At 37.0% G+C, this 18,596-nt stretch overlaps 1 protein-coding gene across 5 annotated transcripts in view; it reads right to left on the bottom strand.

Annotated features, from left to right (window-relative positions):
• Positions 1-18,596, bottom strand: part of LOC127659387 (protein diaphanous homolog 2-like) — a 609,426-nt gene that overhangs the window by 510,678 nt on the left and 80,152 nt on the right. For 4 of the 5 annotated variants that reach the window (XM_052149176.1, XM_052149179.1, XM_052149180.1 and 1 more), the window contains one exon: positions 15,100-15,120. The exons of the other annotated variant lie outside the window; for it this stretch is intronic. In XM_052149176.1, the coding sequence (XP_052005136.1) occupies positions 15,100-15,120 (21 nt within the window). The remainder of the gene's footprint in view (positions 1-15,099; positions 15,121-18,596) is intronic. 5 annotated transcript variants of the gene reach the window in all.

Genomic DNA, 18,596 nt, shown 5'->3' with positions numbered 1-18,596 from the left:
AGGAGCCAAAAAGACATTCAAAGCAATGAAAGCCCTCGATGTAATCAAGAGAATTATTCACTCCCTGAACTCCTGCAATCAAACACAGATGTATACTGCAGACTTCAAGATGTCTACCGAAACATAACAATTATGTCAAGTGTCCATTTTTGACATCATGACTGACATCATCTGATCAAGGACCATGCCATAATACTTCCTGAATAGAAGGTAATTTCAACAAATTGGGCAAAGCTAAGCTGTTTTTAACAAGTCTGCACTGAAAGTCCACCTATAAACAATTACTTCATCCACTTCACATTTGAGCCTGCAAATCCCTTTGTTTCCCCTCCTTCATGCAGAAAATTATTTTGGGGTTGGAGGAGTTGGACTGAATGAGCTGCAGGTTTAATTCACTGCATTTCATTTCAAGAAGATTTTCCTCTCCCAGCCAGGGTACAAACAACTCCCATCCATCAGGGAGAAAAAAACTTTTTAAATAGCACTGCCTAAATAGTAGGCTTTAGATAGCCTAATGTTAATAACCGGCTGATGAAAAATTCATCAGCCCAGAATAACACAATCTGCCCAAATACCAGCATTGTGCACTATAACTAAAGTGATTCTGATCTGTTTTTGTGAAAGTGAAGGACAGGTTTTGGAGAACAAAATACATTTTGATGGTCGGAAGGCCCTGCAATTAACAAATAATTTCTTCTCCATTGATTCAAATATAATATGAAGTGCTGAGTAACAGGAAGTGGGAACTATAGGAAGGGGCCAGTACAGTGAATTCCTATGCAGCAGGTCGCTCTATACAGTAGAGGCAGGGAATCATCCCTATGAGGATTAAATTCAGTATTCTGAGAGAAAGGGAATAGTGGTAGTTGTGAAATAGACAGTCCAGTGTTCACTGCCTCTCTCTCTCTTTTTTCCATCTCATAGAGTAAATAGGCAGAGGCCACATCGTTGATTTTACTCCATGCCATCAGAAGTTTCACAAAATCAGACAGAGGTCTAGAGGCCAGGCAGAAAAATAAAGCAAAGAATGAAAAACAAAGAGCGGTTTGGTTTTCGAGGAGGGAAGGGAGCAAAGAGGCAAACAGAAAGGAGAGCAGGGCATTCCTCTGCCCATCTGTAGACCTGAAGGCAGGAAGCAGGGCATAGGATATGGCTCATTACACCCGGCCTTCTCTTATAACTGCCACTCTCCATGGAGTCATACCCAAACACACACTTAAGCTAGTAGGGCACTTTCTATTCCCTCTCTCACTCATACTCACCCACACACACAACTTTCCCTGTTCTTGTCTCGCTGCCACTGATGCTTGCCCTCAAAATACGGCACATCATTTTGCCATAATACAATTTGAGCAATACATGCTTAAAGGGCGTTCTCTTTTGAACACATAGTAAATAAAAGAGCAATTCCTTTGCATTGTTAAAAAGACAGCAATGATTCGCAGGTTCTATATGAGAGAGATTCATTGACGTAAAGATTGGCCATTGTGACACGCATTCACTTTTTCATTTGTGTTCAGAAGCACAAACAATACAGAAGAAATTGCTTTGCGTCTCATCATAGCCTTGATCATTTCACTGGCATATATTGTATTGTATTGTATTATGCCATATATACAGTTTACATCAGATGTCATTTCTCAGACAGAGCAACGTTGGCATTCGGAAACTCAACAGTGTTGGAAAAGAATTTTTCAGAATCCGTTAAAATTATCAACTCCATTAAAACAACAGACAATCTGCAACAAAGACCTCTAAAAGCCAACAGCTGCTGGGTAAAATAGCAATTAGCGAGCCATTGACACTAAAGTCAACCTCGGGTAAGTGGACATTTCGTAATTTGATGCTGTCTATAATTATTTCATAATCCATCAATAGAACATTATTAGCGATAACTATGCAAAGAAAAAGTTACACATTTCTCAAAGAGCCTGTATTAAATGCCCTATTCTAAGAAGTTAATTTATTTGAAGTGCTAACCTTTCTGTAAATTTCAATATAAATGTACAGAATGTACTGTATAAGTACACTACCTTTCAAAAGTTTGGAATAACAACAATACTTTGTTTTTTAAAGAATTGTCTTTACAAAGGATGCTCTAAATTGATTTTGAGCTACATAAAAAAATTATGCATTTCATACCATTTCTATTCAAATAAATGCAGTATTCTTCAATCTTTGTTCATCCACAATTCCTCCACTTGCAGCAATAACACCTTAGAAATTCAAGCAGTGTGCTTCTAATGATATTTATGAAAAATGGCATCTGCTGTTTTATGTGGCATTTTCCAAAGATGTAATTGGTTAGAAGGAGTTTTCACAGACCTTATGATCAGACTTTTCGAACAACAGCTCAACAACTCAGACTTTGCATTTCATCCATTATAATTCTTTCTAATTATTTACCATCTAAATGATTGTGCACATTCTACCCTTTTCTTCTTATTTGCAAATGTCAGACGTTATTTTTTTTACTACTATTATTATTATTATTGCAATCCTGCCTAAAAGGCCAGCATTCCAGTGCTTTCTCTTCACTGTGGCAGATGAAACTGGTGTTTGACATGTGCTGAGCTGCAGGTAAAGGACCTGTGAGGGGTCGGTTCATCAAACTAGGCACTCAGATGTACTTGTTTTCTTGCTGTTGTGCATCTCAGCTTTCCACTTCTCACTCTGACCTGGTTAGATCCAGTTTGATTTCTTCTTTCAAGACAGTAGTGCATTGAATAGCCATCATCTCTCTCAAGAACAATAGACTGAAGAATTTATTGAGAGATTTGTTTCTTTTTTTTCTTTCTTTTTTTTAAACCAAAATTGGACTAAGTGTAAAGTGACTCGCAGGAAAAACAAGCTTGCTCAATAGTTCAGAAATAAAAAAAAGGCACTTTTTGCAACGTTTAAATGTCATTAAATAGCACAGCCATTTTAAATTGCTTAATAATTACAAAGGTTTCTGAGTACCAAATTTGCATATTAGAATGGATTTCTTAAGGATAACATGACACATTATTTTCCTAGTATACTTGAGTATTCTGCTGAAAATGTGGCTTTGCCATAACTGACAAAAATACTATAAAAAAAACAGTAATAATTTTCAACATTGCTATTGTTTTTGGCAGTATTTTTATATCAGTGTATTGCATCCTTGGTGAACAGAAGCAGCAATGTATTTTTTTAAGGACAAAAATGTCTTCATAATTTTAAACGGTAGTGTACATATCCAGATAATGCCTAAAATAATTACATTAAAAAGCTGGGGCTATCAAAGGTGTATTTTGAACACAGATAAGAGAGAAAACAGAGGGCTGAAGGTTAGTTAGCAGGATATTAGCATCACTTGCATCATGGGGCTGGGTATTGCTGTATACCCTATACCTGTATACAATATAGATAATACACGATTCAATACGATGCATCACAATATCAAACAAGCCTATCAATACAATATCTTAAGTGCGATCATTTATTTCTCTATTTTGTTTCTTTTTTGGAAAGCTGTGGGAATGTAATAGTGGATGTTTTCTTTTGCTGTTATGGTCTTCCATTTACCTCTATACACAAGAGAGTTTTGCCCGACTACTATAGTTCACCTCCTTGTTCCAAACCCAGAAATAAAAAAAAAAGGTCAATTTATGAGAACATGATATATTGATATTGTGATAAAACATGGCAACAAAGCACAAAAGAGATTCCAAAAGACTTCTTGCCAGAGCCACCAGCACGAGTCGTAAAAGCATCTCAGGGCTCCAGACTGCGACTAAAATGGTTGCAAATGTGACCAAAAATAAATGATTGTGACAATAATTTAAAATCGAATTGCCATTGGCGACAGTCAGGATGTGTGCTTTCATATGCGGTTTCATCAGATATCATCTTGTGAGTTATTGAATACATCTTTAGCGTGCCAGTGTGTCTCACGCCACTTTCACCCTTTCTGTTGATGATATGAGCTCACTGGCTGCACACAGCAACATACACAGCGTGAGCCATGATGTCCAATTCGTGAACAAATGTCTCTTTTAAACTGTGTCTTTATAATGAATCACCCGACAAGAACTCGTTTGAACTCAGTAACTCAGGTCAGCAGTTCGAATTCGAGTCACTTTCTCTGCAAATCTGCCATCAGTGAGTTCACAACTGGGAGCAGGTATTTCAAAATAGTAGTCCCATGTGTATTTAGGTTGATCTGATTGCACAAAGATGGAAGCAAGAAATTGGGCATTACTAGCTTGTATTGATATGTGGGATGTCTACTAAAAACAGACAGACTCTAAAAGTGTCAGTGAACTGTGTAAGTGTCCTGCTGAGGGCAAAACTGGATTACAGCAATATTGAATATACATCAGAAAAATCCTACAATGACAACGACAACCCTTTTAACCAACATCCTTGGGATAAACATTTTTGTGCTATTTATGGCCAACTTTAAATTATTTGTCATTTAATCATTCAAGCAGCTAGCAGATAATTTTGCAAATCTGTGTACCAAAACTAGATGAATGCACCAATGTACAGACAGCAGGAACTTGGCTACTTTTAAAAAACTACAAAATCCTCCCTACACAATGATCAGGACAATTAAACAAAAAGAAAAAAGAAAATGAAGACAGAAAAACATGGTTATTAACTGCCTCTGTAGGCTAAGTCTTTGGTGATCATTAATAAATATAATTACACCCAACAAAGAAGCGCAATGGTGTAACGTCAGCAACCGATAAAGACCCAATTGTTATTATCATGACCATTAATTACATCTAATGAAAGAAGATACTAATCCCAATCTCCCTTTTTTTTCCATTCTTTTTCATCTCTCCCGAGCAAGTCCTCTTATCGGTACAACACGGGCATTACGTTTCTCACTCACACATTCAGTTTAAATCAAACGTGATAAAAGTGCACATGCGTTTATGCCCACACTTTACTTTGACTATATAATGCTTGACACCACTGGACATGAATAGTTGTGCTAAAAATATATTTGTAGTCTAACACATTCTTCTTATGTTTATGTAAATGAGTCATTAAAATATGTGTGTGATCCATTTCAGGAGCATTCTGAAAACAAATAAAAACAGAAACAACAACAAAAAAAAATATTCCTAGATTTCTGATTTTCATACAAGGGGGTCCTGGTGAAAGGAAGTTATGGTAATTCCAAAAGAATGGCATTAGCATGCTGAGTTTTTGGAATTGCAGAAAACAGAATTCAGATCATCTGTAGTCATCACTCCAAAAAACCCTCTTCCACAGAGACCATGACAAAGAGTGTAAAAAAGCCCAACTACTGTAATTGGTTTCAAAATGATGGAATTCATTACTGTTGTGCTGCATGTTCAGAAATGCAAACAGAAGGAAAAAAAACATTCAATGGAGGCTTGAACTGATCTGCTTAAATAAAAGCCATAGGGAGACAAAAAGGCACAATTTAAATGCCAATGTTAGCAGCATTAGCTCATTTATAACAAAGTTGAATATGTTGCCAGTGTAACTGGCATATGATTTCAGTTTTTTTTTTCTACTGTTGCCTTTTCTTTTGTTCAACAAGCAGAGTTAGAAAGACTATGAGAATGGCTGATATCCAAAAATATAAAGAAACTACACCTGAAATATTTCCAGAGTAAAACCAGCACTAGGTGAAGACACCACAAAGAGACATTTTAAACAAAGTAAAAAAAAGTGACATAATGTAAAGATATTACTGAACAGGCTTTGTAGAACAATTTGAAGCAATGACAATGAGCTCATGCTGTACCTGTTGTCAGACAGTAAAAAAGCTCAAGTCAATTTAGTGCAATGTCCAAATGATCAAAGTAATTTGTATTTCTTTAAACAAAACCTGGTGACAGCTCAAAGTCAACCTCAATATTCATCTTAACCCAACTGTTACTTTTAATACAATAATATATTTTCTGTTCATTTACTTGTTTACTATGGATGCATGGCTATACACCTTTCAAATTTTGTTGTTTGCTTACTTGTTCTCTTCCGATTTTTTCCTACCTCTTTCGGTCAACAGGCTTGACAAATTAACACTAAGTGCCATCAAGCACAATAATGCTTTCTATATAGCATATATATGACTTCTATATATGACTTCTATGTATAGAGCACACTTACATGATAAACACATTTTAAAATGAACCTACAATCTCACAAGTGGAAAAATGGAAATTTGGTATTTGTATTTTTCAGACTTTAAATCTGTATAGAGCATATGGCTAAGTTTAAAAAATGAATGTGCAGTGTTAGTCAGACCACCTGAAGCAGGGAAAGGTGGAGGTACAGCATATATATGTGTGTGTGTGTGTGTGTGGGGGGGCTAGGACATATTTTTTTAGGTTGCAAACTGGTAATTGCAAGGGTATTATGCTATACATGTAATTTATGAGGACATATCTAGTGTCCCCATAATTCAAATTGCTTAAAAAACATATGTTTTATTGAAAATGTATAAATTAAGAAAGTTTTTGTGAGGGTTAGGTTTAGGGGGTTGGTTTTGTACAGCATAAAAACCATTATGTCTATGGAGAGGATAGCCACACCAACGTGTGTGTGTGTGTGTGTGTGTGTGTGTGTGTGTGTGTGCGTGTTTTTGTGATTTACGAGGACAATTTTGTAAGTTACAAATTAGTAATTACAAGGGTATTATGCTATAAATGTGATTTATGAGGACATTTCTAGTGTCCCCATAATTCAAATCACTTAAAAATCATACTAAACAATGTTTTATTGAAAATGTAAAAATGCAGAAGGTTTTCTGTGAGGGTTAGGTTTAGGGGTTGTGTTAGGTTTAGAGGATAGAATCTATAGTTTATACAGTATAAAAGTCATTATGTCTATGGAAAGTCCTCATAATGATAGGTAGACCAACATGTGTGTGTGTGTGTGTGTGTGTGTGTGTGTGAGTGAGTGAGTGAGTGAGTGAGAGAGAGAGAGAGAGAGAGAGAGAGAGAGAGAAACATCTCTACCACCCTGACAGCAACTGACGAAAAATGATTCAACAAAAAGAGAACAAAAAGAGAAGAGAGAAAGCTACAGTGCCAAATGTATAGTTAGATTGTTCATGAGAGGAGAGGAGTCCTGCTAACAGTACAGATAGACTTTGGATGAACACACATTCAGTCTCACACCCAGAACATGTGTTACTTCACGAAGATCTGGTTGAAAGGCATTAGCTTGACAATGTGTTGTCAGCAGCATGTTTTATGACATGATGAGACCAGGGGCGCCAGCATAAATAATTCAGATGTGATTGCATAAGTGCCGAGTCAATAAGCAGGATGTCGATGAGGGGTGAGGCAGCTCAAGTCGCCCAATGTCCATCTTTGACACCAGAAGCTAGCAGTTTGTCAATACTATCAGTTCGGGTGATTTGAACTAAAAATACTAATAAAAGTGTTTTTTGACCTGCATGCAAACTGGAGGTAAAAAGTACTGACCTGGCCTTACGAATACTACAGGGAAGTTTCACAGTTGCATTCCCTCTTTAAAGATCAGACCTGTAACAAATGGCACTGTAGCCAGAAACAGTGCTGTGCAGGTCTGAGAGAAACCCGTTAGGTCAATTCCTTGGCAACAATGTGTCTTTTTTACTCCATCACACACACTAAATCTGATGAGCATTTTTGATTAAAAGATACTTACTGCCATCCAGTGGCTGTTAAACTTGCTCATGGCTAGAACTGCACCCTTTCTGTCACCACTTAATTGTAGTCTCTCAGGAAACAAATGGGCAGTTCATCTTAGGGATTTATATGCGACACACATGGCAATACATAACTACATTTGAAGATGTGCAAAGGTGTGGCCATTATAAACACTCTCACCAAAGCAAAAGGTATCAGCCAGGGAGAATCTGACGCAACAAAGGGAACACAATCAAGAGTAAATAAAAATAAAAGCATCCATTTTGAAGTGTCTATTTCTCAAGAGACCCCTTGAGAAAAAAATGCAAATCAGACTAAACGGTTTGTGACCCATCCTTGAACAAACCACAAATTGTTAGGTTTGGCCATTTGGGAGAGTGCTTAATGTGTGTTTGCAGTAATGACGGCTCACTGCTGGGCATCCAAGAATGACATCCATAATATGTGCAGCCACCAGACAATCGCCACACCTTATTAGTGCTGTGATTTGCCGAGAGGGCCACGGGGATTCTCAAAGAGAAAATATTGGGGGTTTTCTGGAGGAATACTGCATCAATTGAACCTCCATATCAACCAAGTAAAATCCCAATAGTTAATTGTATTGGTGACTCCTAAACATCAAGAATACTAATTAGTAGAAAAGTTGGCTTTTCATTTGTTTTATTGTGAAATGAACACAGTGAAAGCACATTGTTCCCAGAGCACAGTTCTGTATGAGCCATTAACTGCATTCATACTGTTTTCATGGCTTTATGGTTTAAGCTAAATTATCTAGCAGACCACCCTAATTGTAAGAAAAGAGCTGTCCAGAAACTACTAAGCTTGTGCCACCACTAAACTCTGAGTTAACAAGGTAACTCGAAGTACGAAAAAAAAAAAAAAGATCACATCCCACTCCTACTTTTGTTAAGTTAAAAAAAAAAAAAAAGTAATAAAAGGAATTGTACTTCTTTTTTAAATATGACGACACTGATGTCCGAACAATTATATGTTCATGCAGATGAGGGGGTGGTAAAATTATGCTACAGTATATGCTATAATGTATCACAGTACAAGTAGAAAAGGGTCAAGAATGCGATACTGAGAGGTGGTAAGGGAGAGTGATGCAACACTAAAGCCATTTCCCAATCTTCTGACCTAATAAGGACAAAGGAACATCTAGTCCCATCTCGCAAAGGAGCTGACAGCAGGATGAAGGAAACCAATAACATCCAGAGGAAATAGGGTGATTTGACATACCACTGATAAACAAAGAGACAATTGGGACAGGACTTGGGAATACAGTGCACTGAAGTTGCAAAGACAAAAACAAAATGGGCTCCTCTAATACAGAAGTGGCATACAATCATGAGAATGCACCCATGTGCATACACACATATACACACAAACAGAGCCCATCTCTTTTCCCTTTAATATGAGCACAGCATGTCCACTCTTGGCTCCCTTTCATCTTCTCTTTGTCATAATGAGTTCCTGCTCCCCTCTTTTGAAGGCAGGAGTGCTGATTGTTTGTTTCTCATTGAAAGGAAGGCCACGTGGCATAATGCAGCAGTCACTCAGCCGGCAAAGAGACCTTTTCTGTCACCGGTGGGAGATGGTATTGACATATAGCGGCAGTCTATCAGGTTGCAATTCTTTACACATTTTCTAGACTCGCCATTCTATTTGACTGTTCTTCCTGTATGTATGAGTTACAAAAGACATTTGTGCATGATACGACATTGTGTATGTCAAACTGTCGAACTGTTTGACATTGGAAATGGCATTCGTTAGTGTGAGGCATCCAACCTAGTCTCATTTAATCATGTTTCTTTACCTATATTTTTGAAAAATATATCTTATGGCATCAAAACACTTTTACTATAGTCATGACTTGTATTGCAAAACATTGAAACATATGCAAGTGCAATCGATTTTCATGGTAGCTCAACTGAAGAGCGTGAAACATGAGCAGAAATTGTCATAGAAGCACCACAAAAATGACGTGGTTACTTCAGCAATAGTGTTTATCATCTCACATGACTTTATGACACTAAAGGTTAAGTTAACTTTTTGGTAGGGAGAAGGACTGGGCAATATATCAAATATTCAATATATATGTGCTGACAATACACCGGTACATGTAAATGTAAGCAATATGGTGAATATGCATTTTATAATGTGCTTTTTATTTGACCATTAAGTTTCATAAAGAGAAGCAGTAAACTGTAGAATTAATCAAAATAAAATCAAAATGGCATGTGATTTTAAAACTGCAAAAAGCTGCAATTAAAGACTGATAAACATGGTCTGTTAAACCGATGTTCTGCACACAGGGGGGGTTCATGTTTTTAGCACTTTTAGAGAGGTTTACATGCATTGTTAAAGTAATGCATGTCCAAGCATTCATGAAATATTAATGTTTCATTAAAATTTCATTAATTTGCAAAACATACAAAATATTATACAAATCTACAAACACAGCACAGTATAACAGAAGAGGAGATCACAGTGTTTCACCAAAACATTGTAAACGTTCAAATGCACACAGTACTTTAAGTTTCAAAATAAAAGCTCCAGGTAAAGAGCTTTTATTTTGTACATTCACTACGTCAAAAGTTTAGGGTCACTTTCTCATTCTTTATTTATTATTTATTAACATTTTTAGAATAAGATTTGGAACTATGGGACTTATGTTGTAACTAAAGAAATTCAAAAGTAAAAAACTATGCTACATATTAGCATCTTCAAAGTAACCACCCTTCAGCTTAATATTTGCCGACATGTACTCTTGGCATTTTCTCAACCAACTTCTTGAGGTATAACCATGTGTTGCTGGAATTTTTAAGGAGTTCCCATCCATACTGTGCACTTACTAGCTGTTTTTTATTCTTTTGGTCCAGGTCATCCATTTCAAAAACTTAATGTAATATTTAATTTATAAAAAATGTATATGTTGGCACAATTATGTTTTTGTCTACAAAACTAATATCAAACATTTAAGCATATGCCTTCAGATCTAAAGATTTTTGACAATGTACATATACAGTGCATAGAATTGAATATCAATAAAATGATTAAATATAATTCTCCCTTGTGTTAATTTTGTAAAACAAACTGTGGGAAAAATGCCTTATTGTTTTTCAATACATTTTTATTCAGTGCCTTTAAAATGTTGAATCTACTTTGCAAAATGGCTGTTGAATAAAATCATGGTTCCTCTGAATAAAAATAAATAAACGTTTGAGCCATTTCAGAGCAAATACATAATTATCGAGATATATATTGTATATCGTCAATAAGCTGAATATAGAGATATAACTTTCGTAGCAATATTGCCCAGCCCAAGTAGGGATGTAGAAATTGTTTATTTAAAATGTGATAGTATATTTATCTTAAAAACCCATTTGTTTGCAAGAAAATTGAACTCACTTTTAGCACCACACAGTGGACATTTCACCTCAGAACTGCCACAGTGTAAAGAACCACATAAAATAATTTTGCAAAAATGTCACCAATCACAAAATGTTCATGAGATCAGGCTGGAGACATCATCAGCAAAAGGGAAAAAACATAACAGCAAGCAGGTTTAATATAACAGCAAACAACCACCTTAAAATCCAGTCTTTTATTCTATGTTCCTACATGAAATCAACAAACCTTGACAGGGTCGAGGTCGTTCTATTTTAGCACTTGACTGAATTACATTAAATTTGTATGCCATGTTGTGTTTGCACCAAGTAGGAGCCCACAGGAGATGAGGTAAGGTGTCGCAATGAATACTATGTTAGCATCAATCCGATCTCAACCCTGAGAAACTTCAATCTGCCTGAGCTTGGAAACGCAAACAAAACCTAAAATCAAGGATCCCTGGGATACAGCAACAGGACCTTCTCAGTCTCATAGCTTGATCAGTTTCGGTGATGAAATACAGCTAGAAGATCTTCATAAGGCACAAGCAGTTCTTGTTTTAACACACAATGAACTTTATAGGTATCACTGTGGTACTGTGTGGATTACCATCATCTCAGCTATAACTCCATTAATACGCATTAAAAGAATATTCTAGGGTACATAAAGATTAAGCTCTATCTATAGCTACTGTGTCATGCTGTCAATTACCACCGAATTAAATTTTGACAACCCTCAGATGGTCAAAACCAAAAATGTGTGCACGGTTATGCACTATGGGGCAGTCTTGATTCTTCTGACACTCCTTGATCCGAATTAAAATCAAGAATCTATGAGAATGATGAACAGGAACAAAAGGGGGCACATGCTATTGATTGATTATTATTTTATAGGAAGTCTTTTCAAGTACCAAGGACATGTACAATATCAAATCAGTTCAGCCTCCAGCATGCAGTCATAATTAATGGCCAAAATAAACAAAAATATATTTTCAGATTGAGGCCAAGTAGGTAGGGATGGGTTTTCCTTCATTTTATTCAAACTTAGCATGTTTAAAGGGCCCTTCACAGATGCTGGGCAGTGCCAGTGAGGAACAGATATAGTGATAGAGGACCCAGTGCACCTTTGCTGAAGAGAGCCTTTAAACAGCTGGATACAATCAGCCTGTATGTTTCTGGTAGAGATGAGCCTTGGAACAGGAGTATGCTGGGTATAAAGTCTACAAATGAAAAACAAGTGGAGCCCACACACAAATGCCAAGGTTAATCATTTGCCTGGGAATACAATTTCTGAGAAGTATATAGAAGAGAAGAGAGACAGTGAGAGCGAGAGAAGTCTGTCTAAATAATAATTGTTCGGCCTCCAAATATTCTAATGAAAGCCACAGAGAGCCTCTATAGGGCTCTCTACATTAACCATAATGGAGCACATGAGGGGTAATTGAAAAAAAAAAATGTAAAAAAAAAATAAGAGGCAAGTTATATTCTCACAACAAACAAACAACATTGAAATGCTACCAAGGTAAATCATTAGCACAAAATGTAATGGAAAGCCTTTTTTTGTGGAAAAAGTTTAATTGTTTCCTGCTTTTAAGAAGTTCCAAATAAGACCCAGGATTCCATTGACCAAACTTGTTTTGTTCAAAGCAAATGAAAACATTAAAAAAGATTTATTTTCTCTTTTTCACATATGCTTTTCAAGGTCCTTCGGTTACAAAGTGTTGAAGACCAACACAGTTTAACACGACACAAAATATCCATGCCATTTCTCCAGAGAAAAGGCCAAGTCTTTGTCCTATGTGAGAAGGAGCTAAATCATTTCTAATATACAAGCTTTGTCCATTGTTCTCTCAGATGATGGCAGGGATTCACATTGAGTATCTGAACTCTAACAGCCTTGGCAGACTCCAGGTCTGAACAGCTCTTCTATCTCGTTCCTCTCACTCTGCCAACAACTCTGTCTGAATGTGTTGCAATGTTTCCGTGGAAACAGGCAGTCTCTCCTAACCGCTGGGCTGACTGTGTGATTATTGATCTCCCCCTGAGGTCTACAGAGGCTTTGCAGATCAAGTCATGTGGTCTTATCAGGTACCAACGAAACACACTTCAGGGCCAAACGCCGACTGAGTTTGTGTGCTGGTTTGTTTTAAGTGTGGAGACCCACCGAGTTCCATTAATTCGCAGCAGGGTTCATCAATTCTGAACCAATAAAACTTGGGCATTTCAACACACAATCTATCACTCTTTTCTTGACAATCAAAGCACCAACATCCCTGATCAATCGAACAATGTGGTTGCAAGGGCCCGCAGGTGATCTATATGTACACTGAAGTCAGCAGTTTCATCACCATCATCATAAAGCTGCGCTGATACAGCACAGGTGACTCAGCAACACGTGGACATACTGGCCAGTGTGAATTTGAGCATTGGAGTTTATCTGCAGGAGAGATTTCATCCCTGATGTAGAGGGAGCTTGGGCAGTTCGGTCTTTCTCCAAACCACATTAACAGCATGTAAAAAGCAATCTGCCCAGTGAGAGGGCCTGATCTAAGCCACACTTCTAAGAGCATAGAACATAGTTTCCACAATAAAACTCAATAAATGTAGGATATAGGGAGAGCAACAAGGAGGGAAAAGAAAGAGAATAAAATGGAAAGGGAGAGCTGACAGGTTCACTACAAGCCTTCACACTCTCTCAGCCAAAGGAAGTGCACACAGAAGCCAGACGAAATGGCAGGAAGTACAGCAACCTTTGAACTGCTGGAAAGTGATGCAACATTCAAAACATACTTCCATGCTCATCAAGCCATACATGTTTTATTGCTGACAAGTTATAGAAAAATCACTCTAAAAACAATTCCACACCTACCAGCATGAGAGCACAGATGGAACAGACCATCTTGCAGCAAATAAATGGGTCTGTTGCAGCAGCTTATTGCTGTATTGTAAATAACAAATTTACCTGTGCATCCTTATCTTCAAGCTTCCTTACGTACATCTATGGGCCTCTCTCATAGCTCCAGCAAAACAATAAAACAGCATTTTAAATGACAAGTGACAATTGCGAAGGCAATAACAGAGCCCCTCTAAATAAATAAAATAAAACAAATAACAAGCAGCCTCATATGGGCTATGGGACTGCACTATGTGAGAAATAGTGCAAGCCATTCTGCAATTACCGCATTACAGAGCTGTGAAATGAGTAAACATCGCCATCTCCCAGACAGTATATATTTATAAAGATTATTACCATCATTTTTGAGTGGGGGGTGAGGGGCGAATGTAAGTGACAATAACAACATGAGCAGTTATGAACATTTCAGAAACAATAGAGACGTGCTGTAATGTGACTGGGACAAAGACAAGGCTTTTCAAATGGGCTGTGCTGAATGTCCCATTGCAAAATGGAAAGTATTTATATGATTGGGGGGTACACACAATATCTTTTCGCTGTTCAATAAAAGCATACACTGTGTGTGTGTGTGTGTGTGTGTGTGTGTGTGTGTGTGTGTGTGTGTGTGTGTGTGTGTGTGTGTGTGTGTGTGTGTGTGTGTGTGTGTTTGTGTGCATAAATCTAATTAAGTGATACATTCTGCGTATACTGTCTGGGGGAAGAATGAACGCAATGAAAGCCATTTAGATACAGAACATTAGAATAAACAGATTAGATCACAGATTATGATAATTTGCCTAAAAACTATTGCTCATCCTTAGTGTTACAATATTTAAATACTAATGTGTGTTAAACAGTGATCCTTTTAAAAGAAAAACTGCTTTAAAAAAAAAAAGGTCTCTTAGTCAGCCAAATTGAGAAATCCCTCATTTCCAAGTGTGCAATTTATGTACTAGGATTGTAGGGAAATTTGTAGCTTTTTTTTTCTTCTTCAAATTACAGCCTATAAAATTCACTAAAGCTAAAAAATTCTAAACTAAAAAAATATCAAGCCACAGAAAAGACCTCATTTATGATCTTTCAAAAAGATAGGAAGGAAGAAAGATATATGCAGAGACATACAGAGATTGCACAGTAACAATTAAAAGCGAATAAATAATTTGCTACTTACCACAAATTTGCTCCCAGTTATCTGCATGCAGCGGTCAGCGGAGGGAAGTTAATGTGCAAAAAGACACAAACAGCACAATCATTAGTAGGCCAGACTCTCTCCGGTACTTTTCTGCAAAAATCTTACAGCTCATACTTAAATCACTGGCACTCTGGCCCTTTTCGCTTCACTGCCTATTCAGCTGAGAATTAAACACAATTTAACAGCATGGAGAGAGAGAGGGTTTACTTGGACACTAAAGGCAATGTCTGTCATTCTGAGGACTGCTTTAAACTTAGGGATCATGATGAATTGATCTTCTTGACTTTTTAAGAAGTGACTCATTGGTCACTATGCAAATACACTGAAGTCCAGCTTAAGGTTATAAAAGAGAAAGGAAATGCTCTGGAGAATTAATTGATGTATAAAAGTATTATTATTTCACAAGTCAGGTAAGTAATATGCTGTTATACATTGAATCCGCAATCTATTGTTTTCTGTGTTCCAACTAAAAATCAATATCTCAGGAAAATCATGAAGCACCATGTATAAACCTTTTTTGACACCAAGTACAAAAATGCAGGGAGCATCATGAATCTGGTACATTTTTACAGAATTAACCCTACCATATTATATTATGCATGAGCAGATGGCAACCTAAAATGTCTCTGAAGGACAAAAATCAATCAAATGTCACTGGTAGTTTCTATCAAGTGTCAAATTTATAAATCGTAGCTTAAAAACTCAATTAAGTCAGCATGTTTTTTTTTCTTTTCTTCTTGGTCAAGCTGTTATCAGAATTACTGCGCTGAATCTAATGTAGGTGAAAGTGCCTTTTTTCAAATGAGAATAGTGGAGACTTGCTCAAAGCAGAATGGTGCCTGTAACAGAAACTGATGTAGAAGTAGATTTATCTGAAATAAGTATTACTCTCACTTCAACAACACAAACTGGAGGTAATGGCTTTTTTCTGCGTTTTTCTTTTAATGCAGCATTCCTTTCGTTAAAACAACTCACACGATAAAACATTTTAGTCACGGTTTAGGCTATAATAAAGTCAATATTTACTGTGTAACCTCTTGATCAATAGAGCAGTACTTTCGAACACTCTTTCTTGGCAAACAAGCTGCATCATCTAACAAATCGTTATGGCTTGGGGTCTTGACAAAACAAAAAGTCACTTCTATACACTATCACTAGACATTCTGTATCACTGCCAAACATAGTCAGCACTGTGCTGCGTTTGGTAGCATTTGATGTGTTGTAATATTTAAAAATTTTTTTTTTTTTTTTTGCAGCATGCTCAAAAGGACAGACATTATCTTGAAACCACATAAAAAATTAAACTGCCAGGGAGGAGCCTGAGGGGGAAAGCTGCTGTTAACATCAATTTACACAAAATTTCACAAAACAACACCTCATTGTCACTTCACTGTGGTAATAATTCTGTCAATTCCTAAGGAACTTGGAGAAAGAGAGAGAGAGGAAAAAAAAAATTAAACAGGATGATCTTAATTGCTCTAATGCAGGATTAGGCAGTCATGAAATATGCTAATGAAGAGCTCTACTATGAAGTCGCTCCTGTAAACAAACTTCAGAGAAATGTCATCTTATCAAGAGATGGGTATTTATATCCTAGTTCCTGCTCTTCTCATGACCATCAAGTCTTCCACAATATAAATCTTTTCATTTCATTATTTATTTATTAGCTGCTGTGTCCCAGACAGGATCAGTTCACTCTCTCAGGAACTGTCAAAAATGATTACAAGAACCCGCGCTGTAATTAACTTTATACGTCTCTGTAATACCACAGTATTGACAATGTTCAGGTGAGCATCTTGGGTAAAGCATCTTTCCCTTCCCCCTCAAAGCCCCAGCCTAGATGCATTCTGTCCCTCACTTAAAGCAATAATAATTTTATTTAAAAGCAAAACAGTAAAGCAAAGTCAAAGCTTATCATGACACTGACAGAGTGTGAGTGGAATGATTGTGTTAGTTAGAGACATGCTTTGGCAAATATGATGACAATGACATGTTTGTCAGAGACTGAAAGAGAGAGACAGTATCTCATGAAATGTTAATGGTCAATGACGTCCACAGAGCGACAAGGCCACATCGGTTTTCACTGTAAACAGATTACATTCAAATTAATATAAATAGGGTCAATGCAAAGCCACTCTCACTTAAAAAGGCATTATTGTTTTATTATAGGCATTTATAGGCTTTCATTTGAAAGCCTCCTGCTGAGATCCCCTGGAAATTGAGGAGAGAGTTCTTCAAAACTAAAGAGACTCTAACTAAAGAGAACTAAAGAATATTCATATCTAAAAAAAAATTAAAAAAAATGTATCAAAGAAACATAAACAACTTAATAAAAATTAAAATGCATTTTATATATTGCTATTCTTTGGCAAATAGCTGTTTGTGGATATTTTAAGTGTGAATAAACATATAAAAACAGGTGTGACTACGCAATATAATAAATGCATGCACAAATGTGCTGCAAGGGAAAAAGTGTTAGCTGTAAATTATTTAAGATCTGTAAACCATGGGAGCTGACTATAATGAGCTATCAAGGAGGGCAGACATCACTGGTGTGAAACTTCTCTATTCTCCCATCTTCCTTTATTTCGTCACTCTGTCCTCCAGCCAGGCAGGAACTGTGAGAGTCAGCTGCGAACAGACAGGCAGCCTGTGACAGAAGTGGATCGGATGGGTTTGTTTTCCCACTAATATTTGCTCTGTAAATCTGTGTGCTGAAACACAATCTACTGTAGGCAGATTGGCACACTCGGGAAGATAGCAGCAGATTAAGTGGGATGGATGGACTCCGCTCTGCCTTCTTTTATTTAGACGGGTTTGGGTTATTAATGCGGAGGTGTGGAGAGGCCATCTCCGTGCTGTCTGCTCTTGGCCTCGCTAACCCTGCTAAATTACACCTGCAGTGGCTCAAGCGGAGACCACAGGCCTTCTCCACCACCAGACCACCACTTAATTACTCCTGCTCTCAAACCAAAGAGAGGACATTGACCCATACCAGTCTGAGACAGACAGCAAAGGAGTGAATTTCTCTAGATGTGTGCATGCGTGTGTGTGTGTGTTTGCGTGCGTGCGTGTGTGAAAGCATTAGCCCATTTGCCCGCAACTGGAAAACACCCTCAGTAGCCATTTGACCTAAAAAAGCCCACTCATGCGATGGTAAGACGAGGAAGAGACCAATATTTGGAATAAAAACTAAATCCCAGTCACATGTTAGCAAAGTAAAAAAAAAAAAAAACATGATGACAGGAAAGATCCTGCAATTATCTCATGTTTCAGGGAGCTGTGAAATTCTAGAATATTATTAAGGGTAAGGATAAGCGAATCACCACTTTAAAGTCAACATGAAATCTAAATTAACCCTATTTACTTTTTAATACACAATTCTGGTCTTTAACGATTCATTGGTTCTTGTAATTCCAAAGAAAAAATGATCGTCTTTTTAATAAAGTTTTGGTTTATTATTTGCTGATGACACC

Source organism: Xyrauchen texanus, chromosome 19 (assembly GCF_025860055.1).
Source record: "Xyrauchen texanus isolate HMW12.3.18 chromosome 19, RBS_HiC_50CHRs, whole genome shotgun sequence".
Lineage (NCBI taxonomy): Eukaryota > Metazoa > Chordata > Actinopteri > Cypriniformes > Catostomidae > Xyrauchen > Xyrauchen texanus.
The sequence above is the reverse complement of the archived record's forward strand: the minus strand, read 5'-3'. Positions and strand labels throughout refer to the sequence as shown.